The sequence below is a fragment of the Pogona vitticeps genome, chromosome 15 (assembly GCF_051106095.1).
Source record: "Pogona vitticeps strain Pit_001003342236 chromosome 15, PviZW2.1, whole genome shotgun sequence".
Lineage (NCBI taxonomy): Eukaryota > Metazoa > Chordata > Lepidosauria > Squamata > Agamidae > Pogona > Pogona vitticeps.
This window is the reverse complement of record NC_135797.1, coordinates 6044514-6060000: the sequence shown is the minus strand read 5'-3', so window position 1 is coordinate 6060000 and position 15487 is coordinate 6044514. Positions and strand designations below refer to the sequence as shown.

Below are 15487 nucleotides of genomic sequence, written 5' to 3'. Positions count from 1 at the left end.
TCCGGGGCAGGGAGCTAAAGCATCAGGATCCCACCCTTTCCACGTCTGCAGTTGGAGGCTTTTCCAGAAGGAAGTCTTACGAACTTGGACAGTTTTGGTGGGAATGCTCTGTCCCCTTTTCCTTTCCGTGGTGGCGATTTATTATAAAGAATATTGCTACTGGTATTGATACCCATAAAGATCTGCCTCTAAGGTAAAGCAGGAGGAGGGGATGAATTATCTGCTAGGGATCCCTCCCCAAATGTATTGTTTTTCCTCTGCCTAACCTTGTCAGTTATGGACAAAGCCCCAACAGGAAAAGAAAATGCTCTGCCCCCAGGAGCTTACAATCTGAAATTAGTCCAGGGTGGGGCGAGGAAAGGAGACAATGGGTAGAAAAGAATTCCATTAAAAACTGGTCTTTTGGGGTTTCTAAGTGTGCATTCTGACATGCAAAAGAGCAGTGATCATTTGTCCAAAGATTTCACTTTCTCTGAAAAAGGAGCCACAGGTGGCTATGAATTTGATTGGAGCAATCGCTACACAGAATAATGTTTTAAAAGAGTTTTCTTATGCGATTTCCTGAATCTAAACCCTTCCAATCCCTGCCTCTCATGAACCGGCTATTAGCTCCGCAGCAGAAAACATCCAGACATCTGTGCATCTTTTCTGAAGCCCAAAAAGCCATTGTTTTATCAGTTGACAAATTAAGCAAGGACGGATCGGTGAGCCCCACAACCCGCCGTTAATTCCAGCCATTAAAACTGATCAGAGCTAGTGGGGAGGGAAATCGACTTGTGCTGCAGCAACGCTGGCAAGAAACGTTTTTCAATTCCTGGCCCGTCAGAATACAAAAAGGAACTTTTGCTGAAGCAGATTAAAGATTTCTCTACCCTGGTGTCTTGCTTTCAGTGGTGGCGCTGTGGGTTAAACCGCTGAAGCCTCCATGCTGCAAGGTCAGAAGACCTGCAGTCGTAAGATCGAATCCACGCAAAGGAGTGAGCCCCCGTCGCTTGTCCCAGCTCCCGCCAACCTAGCAATTCGAAAGCCTGCAAAATGCGAAAATGCGAGTAGATAAATAGGTGCCACCTCAGTGGGGAGGTAAACGGCGTTCCGTGTCTAGTCACGCTGGCCACGTGACCACGGAGGATTGTCTGCGGACAAAACGCTGGCTCTACGGCTTGGAAACGGAGATGAGCACCGCCCCCTAGAGTCGAACACGACTGGACAAATTGTCAAGGGGAAGTTTTACCTTACGGTGCCTAATTTGAAAGCAGCCTTCCCCAACCTGGCGGCCTCCAGATGTCTTGCATTACAATGCCCATCATGCAGATTGGCTCAAAAGCGGATTTCAATTTACGGCCAAGAGCTGACCTAAGACATTGCGCAGCGTTGAGCGAAAGTTAAGACGGTACCTCGGCCCTTTCCACTCCATGTGCAGAAGTGGGCAGGCAGATGACATAGGGGGCCTTTGTTGCCGCCTCTCCGGTATCTGCTGTCTGAGGCAGTTGTCCCCCTTTCCCCCCAAGGTAGGGCCGGTTGATTTTCTGGTTCCATTTCGCTGTCACAGTTAAGGGGAAACGTGTGCACAACGACTACACAGGAAGGGAAAAAGCAGCTTCTGTTTTTTTCCCCCCCCTCCTTCTCTGACCTGGCTTCTGTGGTTCCCCATGCACACCCACCCACCCATCCACACAACCAGCAGCCTGTGGAACTCTATTCCAACCCCTCCTCGTCTCCGTTCTCTTTTCAAGTCCCATGAATGGCTGAGTCGCTCCTTTCTTTCCCAGGCCAGCTGAAAGGACCCGGCCATGCCCAGCGTTGGCACTGCCCGCCGTCGGAGACGTGCTGCTCCGCATGGCTTCCCCTGTGAGATTCATGTGACCAAGGGATGCCCGGGGCGGGGGGAGAGAAGGAGCTGATCCTGTAACAAGAGCAAGTTCAACTCTTGGCTTCTCAACAGCAGATCGTTAAGGCTCAAAGCGTTCCCTTGACGAGGAAGCGGCAAAGCTTTGGCCTGGGTGAGATTTCTAGAGAAAGTCGAGGTGTGGAACACATGGGGAAACAGATCACAATTTGGACGGCTTGTGAGGCGGTCCAGTGTGATCTATTTCCCGGCGATCACACAATGTACAGAGAAATATGCTCTAGCATTTGTGATCCAGCTCTTAGGGCTGCTATTTGGGGGGGTGGGCTGGGCTGAAAGGACCCCCCCAGCAGATGGAACTGCCCCTTTAAGGCAGATTGCTCCTGTTAAAACAGTGGTTCCCAACCCTGGGTCCCCAGATGTTCTTGGACTGCAACTCCCAGAAATCCTGGCCGGCAGAACGAGTGGCGAAGGCTTCTGGGAGTTGTAGTCCATGAACATCTGGGGGCCCAAGGCTGGGAACAACTGTGTTAAAAGAACCTTTTTCCCGGTGTGATCACACGACAACTGTGGCTTCATTCATTCACACATGCCACAAACTGGCTACGAGGTCAAGATCGGACTCCTGTGACCCTTTTTTCCCCACGAGTCAACTTTCAACCACTTTATGGTAAGAGAAAAGAAGTTAAATGGACTGCTAGCAATTAACCGTGTTATTAAAAGTCATTTTTCCAGCTGTGGGGGATGCCTGGACGTGGTAGTTCAAGAAAAAGAATAAACTTTCCAAAGCTTAGCTGGAGGCACAGCCTCTGGAGAAAGACACCCTCCGAGCGCCTCCCATAAATCAAACGAGGTGCGCCAGGCAAACAGGAGAATTCTTATGGGTCATATCAGAACCCCAATGGACATTTTGTGCTAAACAGAAATAGTTACCCCTTTTAGGAGGCCAGGGCACCTGCTGCAGTGGTCGGGGCTCTCGGCAAACATTCAGTCTTCCCAACCTCTGGAGCCGGCATTTGTCATGCTGGCAAAGTAGAACCTCCATGTCCCGAGGCAGTATACCCCAGCCTCGTAACAAACAGCAAGGGAAGGCTGTTCCTTCCAGGTTCTCCTGGACTCGGTGGAACCCTTGTGGGAGAAGAGATGTGGGATGAGGCGGGCCTTGTTCATTCCCTAAAACAACAAGGGCTTTCCCCTTACCTCGAAATCATGGGAGAGTCCTTTTGCCCACACCCTCGCTGGATCAGATCCTAGCCCTGCGCTTGTTTTCTGGGCAACCCAGGACACGGGGGGGGGGTTGTTTTGATTCCCAGGAATAAGCCCTGGGGGTGGGGGGGGGAGGTTTTCGAATTTTTCGGTAGACTTTGGCCTTAACCTTGGATGAGTCAATATTTAGAGAGTCCGGCTGGAGCCGGGGATTCACCTCCTTTACTCTGCTTTGCCCCACCGTTTCTGAAAGCTACTGTGTACTGGAAGTGGGCCGCCGAGGAGTGAGAGAGAGAGCTGGTTAAGCAACAGGGGCAAAGATGCCAGCTATCAGCTTTGCTGGATCAACCCCGTGAGCTCAGTGGGGTGGAGTCCTTGTGATTTCGTCACAGAGATGGGGGCAGTTAAGGGTTTTTGCATCCCGGCTGCCGCCTGGCTTCGTGGTCTTGCTCTGAAGTGATGAACCCACAAGCCAGGAGTGTAAGGAGAAAAACAGATGAGCAGGGCTGGTCAAACTACAGTGGTGCCTCGCTAGATAGCTATCCTCATGACAGTTTTTTCGCTAGACATTGACTTTTTGCGATCGCTATAGCGATTCGCAAAACAGTGATTCCTATGGATGAATTTCGCTGGACAATATTTGGTCCCTGCTTTGCAAACCAATTTTCGTTAGACGATTTTGACAGCTTCCTCCGCGCTCGCAAAACAGGTGTTTTTGGGACCTAAGCCTCGCAAGACAGCTGTTTAAACAGCTGATCCGCGGTTCGCAAAGCGGTTTTCCCATGGCCGATCTTCGCTAGACAATGGCGATTCTTCCCCATTGGAACGCATTAAACAGGTTTCAATGCATTCCAATGGGGAAATGCTTTTCACTAGACGATGATTTCACTAAACAGCTATTTCAGTGGAACGGATTATCATCGTCTAGCGAGGCACCATTTGTACTTGGATCCACAGAAAACAGATAAACTCATTTGCACCAAGACAATTAGCACTGCCACCAGCTGGGAGTGGGTGTCTGGGCTTTGAAACTACTCCTCCCCCCCTCCACAGAAATTAACTTCTTCAGTGGCGCTCACCTTGCAGGTCTGTCTCCTTGTCTGGAGACCCCAGGAAGCCCAGCAAAGGCCAGAGACTTCAGTTGGTGCCCTTAAAACCTGCCAAACCTAGCTAGAGACAGGAGAGGATTAAGAAGGGACAATATGCAAAGGTCCCCAAAATCCATAGGATGAATCCAGCGGACACTCATGATTCAAAACTCACTCCCTGCATGTTTCACAAGGAAAGCGGTAATCATTCTCACTATATTTTTCCTTGGATGCATGAGCATTCCAGAGTGAAGGACACGTAAGAATGGGCTCAAGCTACAGGAAGCCAGATTTCGTTTGAATTATCAGGAAAAACTTCTTAACTGTTAGAGTGGTACAACAATGGAAACAATGACCTCGGGAGGTGGTGAGCGCTCCAACGGGGTGGAGGCATTCAAGAGGAAATTGGACAACCTTGTCAGATCTGCTTTGACTTGAATTCCTGCCTTGACCAGGGGTTTGGACTCGGAAGGCCTTAGAAACCCCTTCCAACTCCATTATTCAATGTGAGAAGTCATAGCTGGCATTTCCTAGCATTCAATCATGCACAGGAGAGCTGGCTGGGACAGATTAAGATTTACTGAAATCCTGAAAGTATGCCACGTTTAGGGGTCTCTGTGGTTTTTAGGATGAATGCATATTCCAGGAGCGGGGCTCTGTGACAGCTTGGAAAAGCTACATTTTTGGTTTACAAATTTCTGCCTGGTGAATTGATCTGTGTCCATTCTTCTGGAAACGTTCTGTTGAAAACGAAACTCAGGTTTCCCTCTAGATATTAGGGAAAAAAATATTCACATTTTGGATCTTTCTTATTTTTTAAAAAAGGAAACTCAATGAGATTTCCCACCCTGCTCAAGAAAATGCCCCCCTCCCACTATGGCATGGAATGCTACTGCCCCCTGCAGGATACGTTGCACACTGGGAGATGTTCAGACACAGAATGCCTGAAAATGGTCTGGATCCCACTTGAGAATAGAAATGGGCTCCACTTGAAATACTCTGAATACTTGTAATCAGGCTACTATGTGAATGCCGAACACAATTATAACTTAACATCTGTAAGTTAGACCTGTTCATTAGGCTACTGAAATAGATCCTTTTTTTTGTACAAATGAAATGTATCCCCAAAGTTTCGGGCAAATAATCAGACAACGGTGGGGGTGGGGGTGGGTGGGAGAGATTATCTCTGTTATATTCCACTGTGCAGACTTCATTAGTAGTTTCCAGAATATGAACTATTGTGAGAACCAGGGTTTGGGTTATGCTGCTTGGAAAATGATGAGAAATTTTTAAAAAAGTAAAATGTCCATGTTCTGGCAAGAATCCTTCTCTCTGCAGCTATGAACCTCTATCTCTCTGTACCTACAGATTGCCACTGCTGAACCCGTGAGAAGGAAGGACGGCCTTTTTCCTCTGCCCTCCTAGACGCTTTTCCTTTAGTGCTGTGTCTTTTAGGTTGAAAAAAGAACTGGGGCCACTCCTATTCTGATAATTGTATGATACTGCCTTTTACGACAAAGAGCACCCTAAGACTGCTTGTGCTAAACCCTAAAGTGTCCATGGCAAATGGGGCCACATGGATGGGAGTGGCAGGATTCCCCTAACTGGACTGGATCATCATCTGGAAAATGAAATATGATGATCAGCTGACAAAAGGTTATTGTGTTCACTTAATTCTGAGTGAGGGAGAGAGAGGTGGCCCAGACTTATATGTCTTTTATGCAAACAGAGGGGTAAAATACCACACACCAGATTATGTGGCCCCAGAGGTCAGTACCTAAAGGATAATGAAGCCAGCAGGATCCTAAAGCCCTTCTCGAACCAGATCATGTAGATCTAAATCTAGGGGGACACAAAGAGGCTCATAGAATTAAGCCGAGCAGTGGAACTAGATTATTTTGAAATCAGCGTTTTCAAATACTGTAGTTGGTTCCGAGTTCACTTTTCTGAGTTCCTTTAGCTTAGGTGGTCTTGGATCCTGGCTTCTTTCTCAGTCCCTTCCATGCTTGCCTCCCATCTGTAAAATGGATATAATAGTACCCTGTCTCTGGAAATAAAATACTGTAAAGCTATCCAAAGAACAAGCATGATCAATGTTAGAAAACGAATTGAAACGCTTGGAAGCATCTAGAAGCGCGCCCTTTAGAGGAGACCCTCAAGCCCCCCCAAAAATATTGTGTGACACAATTTGTGGGATGATTTTGGATGGCGAACCGAACTTTTGGAAATCAACTTTTAAGAAAGGTAGAAGTTGCGCAACAAAAAAAGAAGTTTCAATGTGTAGGTATTGACTATTTGGAGAGCCTGGTTTGAGGTAGTATTATAAATCCGGAAGATTTTATTTATTTTTTTAAATGAAACTTTCATATATTTCCAATATAACTTTTCACTTATTCTCCCAAGCAGCTTTCCTTTGCCACGTGACTCCAGTCTCAGGTAAGAAGAAGAATCACGTGACGAGCCTATTTTTTTCCACCAACCGGCAGGGAGGGCGGCAAGCGCCTCTCCGCCTTTCCACCACCAGGGGGAGCGCTCCCTTAGCCACGCCCCCTCTGGCGCTTCCCAACGGGGAAGCTGCCCGGAAGTGAGGTCACCCGTAGGCGGGACAAAGTTATCAATGTCTCCTTTGGGTTGTTTTTTATTCTTTTAAATTGAAAAAAAATCCTCTACCTTTTTTTTTCTCTCCCTCTTTTTCATCGGTGAGCCCCAGGATAATTTAAAAAAAAGAAAGAATAATTTGCCTGTCGTCGTCACGTGCCTGGGGGGGGGAAACGGGCGCCCCGTGTCACGTGACGGAGGCCGCACGGGCGCCCGCCTCAAAATGGCGGCTGTTGCTTGGGTGCGGAGCGGGGGGTCACGGCCGGCGCATGCGCAGAGGGGAGGGTGGTATCCTGGTGAGGAGAGGTGAGAGAAGGGGGGGATGGGGGGTCCTGAGGAAAGGGGGGGACACGGGAGGGGGGGCGCCTAGGAAGGATGAGGGGCCGCCGCCGCCGCCCCCCGAGAGGGGCCTAGAGAAGGAGGAGCAGCCTGAGGGGGCGGGCTGGAGGGAGGCCCTCGCCGGAGGGACCCGGGAGTCCGGGACCCCCAAGTGGGGAGGGGGCGAGGCGGAGGAGGGCAGGCTGGCCGGGCTCGGGGCCGCCCTGGGCCTGAGGAAGCTGGAGCTCAAGGACGTGGGGACCCAGGTGTCGTGGGGCCCAGGCCAGGAGGGGAGCCAGGAGGCGCCCGAGCCCCCAGGGAGAAGGGGGGACCGGAGGGCCAGGGCGGGCCAAGGGGGCTCCTGCGCCTACCGGGTCCGCCCGGGCAGCGGGGACTTCGACCGGCTGGCCAGCTTGTGGGGCTCCAGGGGCTCCGAGGGACCCCCCGACAGGGTGACGGCCAGGCGGGAGAAAGGGGTCTCCTGGCCCGGGGAGGCTTGCCAGGCCTTTCGCTCGGTGGGTGCGGGAAGGGGGGCCCCCAAAGAGGTGGGGACCCAGTTGTCCCGCAGGGAGGCTTGGGAGCTGGACCTGCCCAGGAGGGTCCGAGGGAGAGGAGCCCAGGAGGGAGGGCCCCATGGCCCTGGGGTCAGCCGCAGCCTCTCGGGGGGCCTCCCTCCTGGGCAAGGGGGTCCCAAGCAGCACCCCGGAAGAGCCTCCTCCGGCCTGTGGGTCCAGAAGGAGGGGTGGGGCCGGCACCCCGTTGCCGTGGAGGCCCCCCGGGAAGTCTGGGTGCCCCGCAAGCCGGCCAGGGCCCCGGACAAAGTGGGGCTGCCTTGGCTGCCCGAGGGGCCCTGCCAGCCCCAGAAGCAGGGGGTCTGGGAGCCCGGCTCGAGGGGAGTGGGTGGTTGCCCCCCAGCGCTGAGCCAGGTCTGGATCCCTAGAGAGAAGCCGGAGCCCGAGGATGTCTGGGTGCACAAGGTGAGGGATCCCTCTGGGGCTGGCATTATGTGGGTCTGGGCCAAGGTGACCAATTGCAGCGAAGAGGAGGAGGAAGAGGAGGAGGAGGAGGAAGATGCCAGGCTGTGGACCTTCCATAAGGATGGTCCTCGGAAGGGCGGGCAAGGTGCGGGAGGATACGGGGTCTCTTAAGAGGGGATGTTCCTGGGGGAGGGTGGCGGGTTGGGGGAGGGAGATATGACAGCCTTATACCTGGGAGGGAGGGGGGAGGCGGTGGAGGAAAGGCTAGGCTCATATTTGGCAGGAGGCGAGAGGTTCGGAGAAAGTAGGGTTCAGGGGGAAAGTGGAGCAAAGAGACGTTGCTGGATTTTTTTTTTGTTTTGTTTTGTTTTGTCCCCGGGGTGGCAAAAAGCCCAGTATCCAGAATCTGGACTTTGGTGGCCACTGCTGCTTGCCACCCGGGGGAGGTTGCTGAGCTCAAGTCACCTCTGGCTGCACGGGTAAGTCGGGGTCCGGCGGCTCCCCGGGGGGGAACCTGCACGGACCGCGCGCTGTTGCATGCCAGGGTAGGAGCCGGTTGACGTGGCAGTTGGGGTGGGCGCGCTGAAGTGCACGGACGAGTGTTCAGGATTTTTTAAAATGTGCATGAATTCATGGGCGAGAAGTATGGGCGAGAATGCGGGAGGAGTCTCCTTTTTGTGTGTCCAGGGCCATGTGTATGTGTGTGAACAGTAAGGAGACAGGGAGGTGGGGCTGGTTTCCAAGGATCCCTCCTGCTCCTTCAGGTTGCCACTCAAAGTCACACACACACACACACACACACACACACACACACACACACAGACAGGTCATTGATCTGTTTAGTCTGGGGGTTCCCTAGCTTGAGTCCCCAATGTTCTTGGACTAAAACTACTAGCCAGAATTTACGAGAATTGTAGTCTTAAGAACATCTGGGGACACAAGTTTGGGAACCACTGGTTTCATCCAGTCCTGTGATCGTCATTTAAGACTTAGGCCAGGTTCTTTGCTCGGTTTGCCTTCCACCTAGGGATGCCGAGGGTTGAGAATTGGGAACTTCTGCCTTCAAAACATATATTTGATTGAGCAGCGGCCTTTCCCCCACCTCCAAATCTGTCCATAACCACCTTATAGTTAATAACAATGCTGTGTTTATCTCAGATTTAAAGCAGCTGACATGAGCTGTGTAGGAACCAGACCTGCACAGAACGTAGGTTAACTTTGCACCCATTTTTGAAACTCTTTTTAGAGCTTGTGGGTGGGGGTGCTTGGGGCAGTAATTTGGGTGTAAAGCGACGCTGCCTCTCAAAATACAGATTTAGAACACTTTTGATGGACGCCCCGGTTCCTGCAGAAACACACAGCAGGGATGGGCAATGGGCAACTCCTCAAATGTTGTTGCATGGCAGCTCCCATCAGCCAGTGGCAAGGGCAGGGAGGGACACTGTCCAGCAGCATCGGAAGAGAGTCCCCTTCTGTGCAGAAGCTTAGGGGCACATGCCACTGTGAGGTTGGTTGCCACCACCAAACTGGGCCTCTATGTTCCTCTCCCTGTAGCTTGCGGCACCATAGAGGGTGTGGTATTTTTGAAACGTGCTCAGTGCTGGTTGGAGGAGTGTCATTGCACAGGAGAAGTAGCCAAAACGCTTGCGAAATGGACCTCGCGAGTGCCGTTAAGCAAGGAAAGCCATCCACCACTTGCAGTCATAGAACTGTGCTGCCAAGGAGGGAAATTATTCATTTTAACCATTCATTTTCTCTGGAGGTAGGCTTTTCCTCAGTAAGCAAATGCTTACTGATTGTGTTGTGGTTGTTTTCCCCTTCCAGCTTTTGTGTTACTTGTTTTAATACAGTACGGTAAGCCGCCTTGGATCCTCTTGAGGAGAAAGATAGGGTATAAGTATTTCAAGCCAACAAACAAACAGATAATTTATTCTGCATTTATTTATCTAGATCCTGTTAGTTCTAATTAGAGCAGACCCATTAAGTCAATAAGCCTTGTTAAGTCAACCTTTAGGTAAGTGGCATTCATTTTGTAGTTGTACTGGATTGGAGCACCTAACAGTCATTTTTTTAAGTCCTAGCTGGCATGATGTGTGGGGTTCATGGACAGATTGCAGTTCTTCCTTGTTTCTCCTCTCGTACCTAACGAGAGAGAGAGAACCCATTTTGTACGTGCGTGCAAGACATCAAAATCATCCCTCCCCATTATTTCTTGCTTGCTGTGGGGGAGTAAGAGTGGCGGTAATGATGGAGGCGGGGGTGTGTGAGTTTTTGCTACAAGCAGTCTTCTCAACTGACCCCTGTGTGTGCCACTGCAGGAGCTTCCGCCATGCAGGTTAACCCGGGAATGGGGTTGCTCACCTTGGCCCTGTGGGCCCTTTGTTCGCCGGCGCTGAGCACAGAAGGGAAACGGAAGCTCCAGATTGGAGTGAAGAAACGGGTTGACAACTGCCCCATCAAATCCCGCAAGGGGGACGTGCTCCACATGCATTACACGGTGAGCCCGGCCGGAGTGATAAGGGGTTAAAAGGAGGGGCAAAGGAAGCCGCACTGTGTGGCTTAGTGGGTTGGAGATCAAAGTTTGGGTCCCTGCTCACTTGTGAAACTCGTTGGGTGGCATCGGTTACAATCTCAGCTTGTCCTCTTTCACAAGGCAGTTGTAAGAATAAAGTAGAGAGGAAAGCTTAGGGAAAGGAAGGTGGGCTATGAATGTTGCTGCAGTAGGACTCCCGTATCAGCGGGATCAGTGTCCATGGTTTCACTGATCCATGGACTGAAAATATTAAAAAATATTAAATGAAAAAAAAAAACCACACGCCAGTGTCTGGCCCTATGGAGTTAGGGATTACACGAATGTATGGAGTACTGACTGTTCATAGATAATGAATATGTGGTAAGGTAGGATACCTCCCTCTGAATAACATCCAGACAATTGGTTGGGGATTTTGCCTTCCTACCTTGCTTGGCATCTCGGTGGCCCATGTTGGGAACCAGATCCCTGATCGGTTGGACCTTTGTTCCAATCCAGCATCGTTCTTAAATTTCTACAGCAAAACGTTATCTACCAAAGAACAGAATTCTGTGCATTCATTCATTTGCTTAGCTTGGCCAAGGGCAATTTGTTGGCCATATGTGGCCGAGGACTCTCTTTCTGCCTTTTGGATGTGCCTCTTCCTGGAAGTATCCAGGAGTGGCAGTTCAGTCATGAAATCCCGGTCAATAACTTTTGAGCACGGCCTGCTTTTTGCACACATTGAAGGGGAGCTGTGGCCTGCAGTGGACCCTGAGGGCTTTCATTCCCAAGAATGCAGGGTGAACTGCATCTTTGCATGTGTTGTGCCTCTACACTGGAGGTGAGGGGAGATGGTACTTACTTGAGAAGCTGTTTGGATCTTTTCTTCTTTCTTTTTTTAAAAAACAAATTCCAACTCTGATCCTCGCAGGGAAAGCTGGAAGATGGGACAGAGTTTGACAGCAGCCTGGCTCGAGATCAGCCCTTTATCTTCTCCTTGGGGACAGGACAAGTCATTAAAGGCTGGGACCAAGGACTGCTTGGGTAACTTTGGGGGGAAGTTCTGCTTTTGAGGGAGGCTAGGGGTGCTTCAGCAGGATAGCTTGTTTTGTGAAGCACTCAAGTTTGAAGGATGGGATAAAATACCTCCTGTGACAAGTCCTTGGTGCGAATTCTTTTCCCCATCTCTGTCTGCCACCGTGGCTTCCTTTGTTCAGGAGAGTTTGGGAAGACGTACCTTTTTCCTGTGGGGTTCTTTTAAATTGTACTTATTTAATTTTTTAAAAAATTCTTTATAGATTGCCTAAGGGGACTCAAGGCAGCTCACCGTATTAAAAGAACACAATTAAAAACACAAGCAGTTATACATGGAACTATAAAACTTCAAATACACTGAATGATTAAAAACATATAAAATGAACTTTGGAAAAAAAAGGGACCCAGTCATGATTGTTAAAAGTCTGCCTGATCAGGTGGGTCTTCAGCTGATTTCCCAAGGGAGAGCATTTTATAATTTGGGAGCAGCCACAGAGAAGGCCCCCAAATAAGTGGCAGGGAGCTCATAATCTGAGCCCAATAACGGAAAACAGGATTGTGCTTATCCAGTCTTTATTTAAGCCCTTTGATGGTACACTGGCAGCGGCTTCTGGCATTGCACCCAGTAATTCTGTCCGGGGGGGGTCATCCTCTGTGATCTTCTGCCACCCTTTAAAAGCACATGTGTTCTGGCAGGCAATTTTTTTAAAAAAAACTGATTAAATCATTACGTTTTAAATCTGTAATTCAGTGGGTTTAGTCTGCTTTAGTTGTCTTTTAACATTATTGCTGAAACCCTATAGTAAGTTGCAACTCAAGTAGGTCCATTGAATCCATGGAATTTATGGAGCAGGTGAACCACCAAATGGGCCTGCTCTTGATGTGACTTACTACTGGATTTCATTAGTTAGTAGATGTTACCTGCACGGAGTATAAAGAAATTTCAGTCTTTGGCCATGATGCTGTTGGACGCGTAAGGTAATTGAAGAAACATTTCTTGCTTTTCGTAGGCTGTCTTGTCATGTGACTGATCAATGGCACAACCAGTACGTGATTGAACTTGTGACAAACACCCCACGAAATTGTGCACACTCTTTGTGGATTTCCTCTCCTGCACTCTTACTGTTTCATGAGAATCCTGGCTCATCTCTCTTTATAGCTGGTTCTCTTGGGCACCTTTTAGGAAGAAAAGGCAGCACAGCACAGATTTGCCAGATTTATTTGAGATTCTGTTGCAGTAAGATTCTAGCCCTCATCGGGTTTAGTTGCTGTTGTTTTAAGGGCGAAGCCAGGAATGTGGCGTGTATTTTGCAGCAAATGAGATGAAGGTAACGCTTTCTTTGGTCCTTTCAGGATGTGCGAGGGTGAGAAGAGGAAGCTGGTGATTCCTTCTGAGCTGGGTGAGGAGCCAGATACGTGGGCAGTGAGGTGGGGGTGGTGATAGGGCAGCACTAGGGTTCAAAAGTGGGCACATGATGGGATGATGATGGCCAGAAGCTAGCAGTGGTGCTTCACCCCTTCTTAAGACACTACAGTGGACCCTCTACTTACAGAATTAATCCGTATTGGAACGGTGGCTGCAAGTCGAAAAGTCTGTAGGTCGAATCTCCATTGACCTACAATGCATTGAAAACCCATTAATCCCATAACTGGCAGTTTTTATTCTATTTTTGTTCCATTTTGGTTTTTTTCTGGTCTGTAAGTCGATTCTCCGGCTGCAAGTCGAATCTAAATTTTGCAGCCAGAGAAGTCTGTAACTCGAAAAGTCTGTAAGTCGAGCCGTCTGTAAGTCAAGGGTCCACTGTACCATTTAGTACTTTTCAAAACTTGTGTACGGAGGTAGTGATGTTTTTGGGGTGACTTTGCTTCTTTGTTTGCTCCATTCGCAGGTTATGGGGATCGGGGGGCACCGCCCAAAATCCCAGGTAAGTCTCATAAGGCCTGCTCTTTTCTGGGCATCTCTCTTGCTAGATCTGGCACAGGGCTGGCAAAATAGTTTTATGTCTGGCCTTCCTCTGTTTCTTAGCCGGGCCCTTTTCTCCTGCCCAAGGGAAGGATTGGCACAACCTGTTTAACCCTTAATCCACCCCCTCCCTGCTGGTATTCCAGATAGGAGGGCACAGTCCTGGAAGGAGCAGTGTGTGTGTCTATGAAAACTTTGGGCTGATTTTCCAGTGCCTGTTCCAGGGGAGGGGAGGGGTGGCCCTTCCACTCCATAGACTTACTGCCATGCCTGCTTTTGGTTTTTTTTCCCCCTCTCTCTCTCCCTCTGTGCGCTTTTCCCCCCCAGGTGGTGCGACATTAATCTTCGAAGTTGAGCTGCTGAAGATCGAGCGACGGCAGGAATTGTAGCTTTGGGGGGAGGGGGTGCACAGAGGGAGGGGCACGAGAGCGAGTGAGCGAGCAAGAGAGAGAGAGAGAGAGAGAGAAGTTGGTGGGGAAGGGAATCCAAAAAAAGGGACTCAGGATTTGTTGATTACAGATGGGCCAAATAAAAGCACAGACACGATTTTTACTGTGGTTGATGCTCCGGTCTCCTTGGTGGAAGAAGGATTGTGCCTCATGAAATGGAATTTTCTCCATGCTTCAAACAACTACGGCAACAGATTTCGGGGTCAGGAGGGTCCTGCCTGCGGAGGCGAGCCCATGGGTTGCCCGGCTGTGAATTACCGTATTTTTCTGTGTATAAGACGCCCCCCACCACACTTTTCTAATCCAAAATTAAGAAATCGAAGTGGGGCTTAGCAAGTGTAGGGGGAAAGGGATCAAAGCGCTGCAGGATCGCTTTGATCCCTGCTTTCCCCTCCACTTGTTTTTGTTCTCTCCTCAGCTTTCGTGTATAATAGGACCCTCAATTCTTAGTCTAAAGATTTTAGACAAAAGCATAATACATGGAAAAATACAGTAAAATTGGTGGCTGGCCTAGAGGGTGTCGTGTTCAGCCGAGTCCTTGTGCTTTGAGAAGCACCTGCTGAAAAAAGAGGGTTGCGGAAGCAGGCTTTACCCTTGAGGGAAGGAACCACGAAACTGTTGGTAGAACATGGTTGGTAAAACTCCCACCTCCATGTCAGCCCGTGTGCCAGGGGATCTAAAGGTGGTGGTGGTGGTCTGGGGGTGGGCCTCGGTGGCGAGGGAAGGAGAGAAAAGGGCGAGAGAGGAGGTCGGTGGCTTGTTCTCTTCTGGTACTGGCCCCTTCCACCGTTGGCGTCCACCTCTGCTGGCACACAGACCGTTGTGTGTTGCTCATAAGGAAAGGCTGCCCACCTCCTGTGGCAGGACAACAGTGAGTTAAAGCAACCAGGGGATGTGAAGGTTTGTCTCAATACACCCCAGGTAATGGGCATTTACGTGGCTTAAGGGCCAAGGTCAGGTTTCATTAGATCCCACTGAGGTGCCCTCTTCCCCACTTCATAGCACTGCCGTGGCTGTCCCTTGTCTTTTATGAAAATGGAAGCGCCTTCTAGGTTTTTCATTTTCATTTTATTTAGAATATTTTTCCCCTCGCCTTTCTCCTAAAGAAGGAACCGAGATGGCTTACATCAGTAAAAAAGCAAAATTAATAGCTCACAACAATAAATTATTTAAAAAGTATTTTAAAACAATTAAATAAACACCACTGTTGCATCAGGAGAAGTGAGGAGGTGGTGTTTTCTCAGCAACCATATTTAGGCATGCTATGGGTGGCAGAACACAGTTGGTAGACGTTCTGCCTCTGGATTAGCAGGTATAGATGGAAGCGACTGACTGGGTGTATAGAAACTGCAGCCACTACCATCAGATTACAGTAGAACCACAGTATTGGCAAGGGTTCAGTTCTGAGCCTGCCGTGGATGCCAGAAACCCGCAGATAATAGCAGCCCCTACATATCGCATTGTCTCTGGTTCTTTCTAGTAGCCAGTTCTGGTA

The 15487-nt window shown here is 49.7% G+C and overlaps 2 protein-coding genes and 1 long non-coding RNA gene across 5 annotated transcripts in view; 2 read left to right on the top strand and 1 right to left on the bottom strand.

Moving 5' to 3' along the window:
- VEGFB (vascular endothelial growth factor B) overlaps positions 1 to 198 on the top strand; it is a 13360-nt gene extending 13162 nt beyond the window's left edge. The window contains exon 7 of the mRNA XM_020801790.3: positions 1 to 198. This exon is cut by the window's left edge and continues 466 nt beyond it. The gene's annotated coding sequence lies outside the window, so the exon portion shown is untranslated.
- LOC144584833 (uncharacterized) overlaps positions 1 to 1555 on the bottom strand; it is a 5291-nt gene extending 3736 nt beyond the window's left edge. Inside the window, exon 1 of the long non-coding RNA XR_013539306.1 lies at positions 1395 to 1555. This is a non-coding gene — a long non-coding RNA (uncharacterized LOC144584833). The remainder of the gene's footprint in view (positions 1 to 1394) is intronic.
- Positions 1556 to 6902: 5347 nt separating this feature from the next.
- Positions 6903 to 14089, top strand: FKBP2 (FKBP prolyl isomerase 2). 3 transcript variants are annotated; one of them, XM_072984057.2, is made up of 6 exons: positions 6903 to 7044; positions 10352 to 10530; positions 11477 to 11589; positions 12934 to 12980; positions 13470 to 13505; positions 13871 to 14089. In XM_072984057.2, exons 1-6 carry the CDS (start codon positions 7008 to 7010, stop codon positions 13930 to 13932), a joined length of 474 nt encoding a protein of 157 aa, XP_072840158.1. In that variant the 5' UTR covers positions 6903 to 7007; the 3' UTR covers positions 13933 to 14089. The 3 variants fall into 3 exon arrangements, with proteins under 3 accessions (XP_072840158.1, XP_072840159.1, XP_020657427.2); XM_072984058.2 differs by lacking the exon at positions 6903 to 7044 and adding an exon at positions 7906 to 8033; XM_020801768.3 differs by lacking the exon at positions 6903 to 7044 and adding an exon at positions 8365 to 8512.
- Positions 14090 to 15487: the final 1398 nt, after the last annotated feature.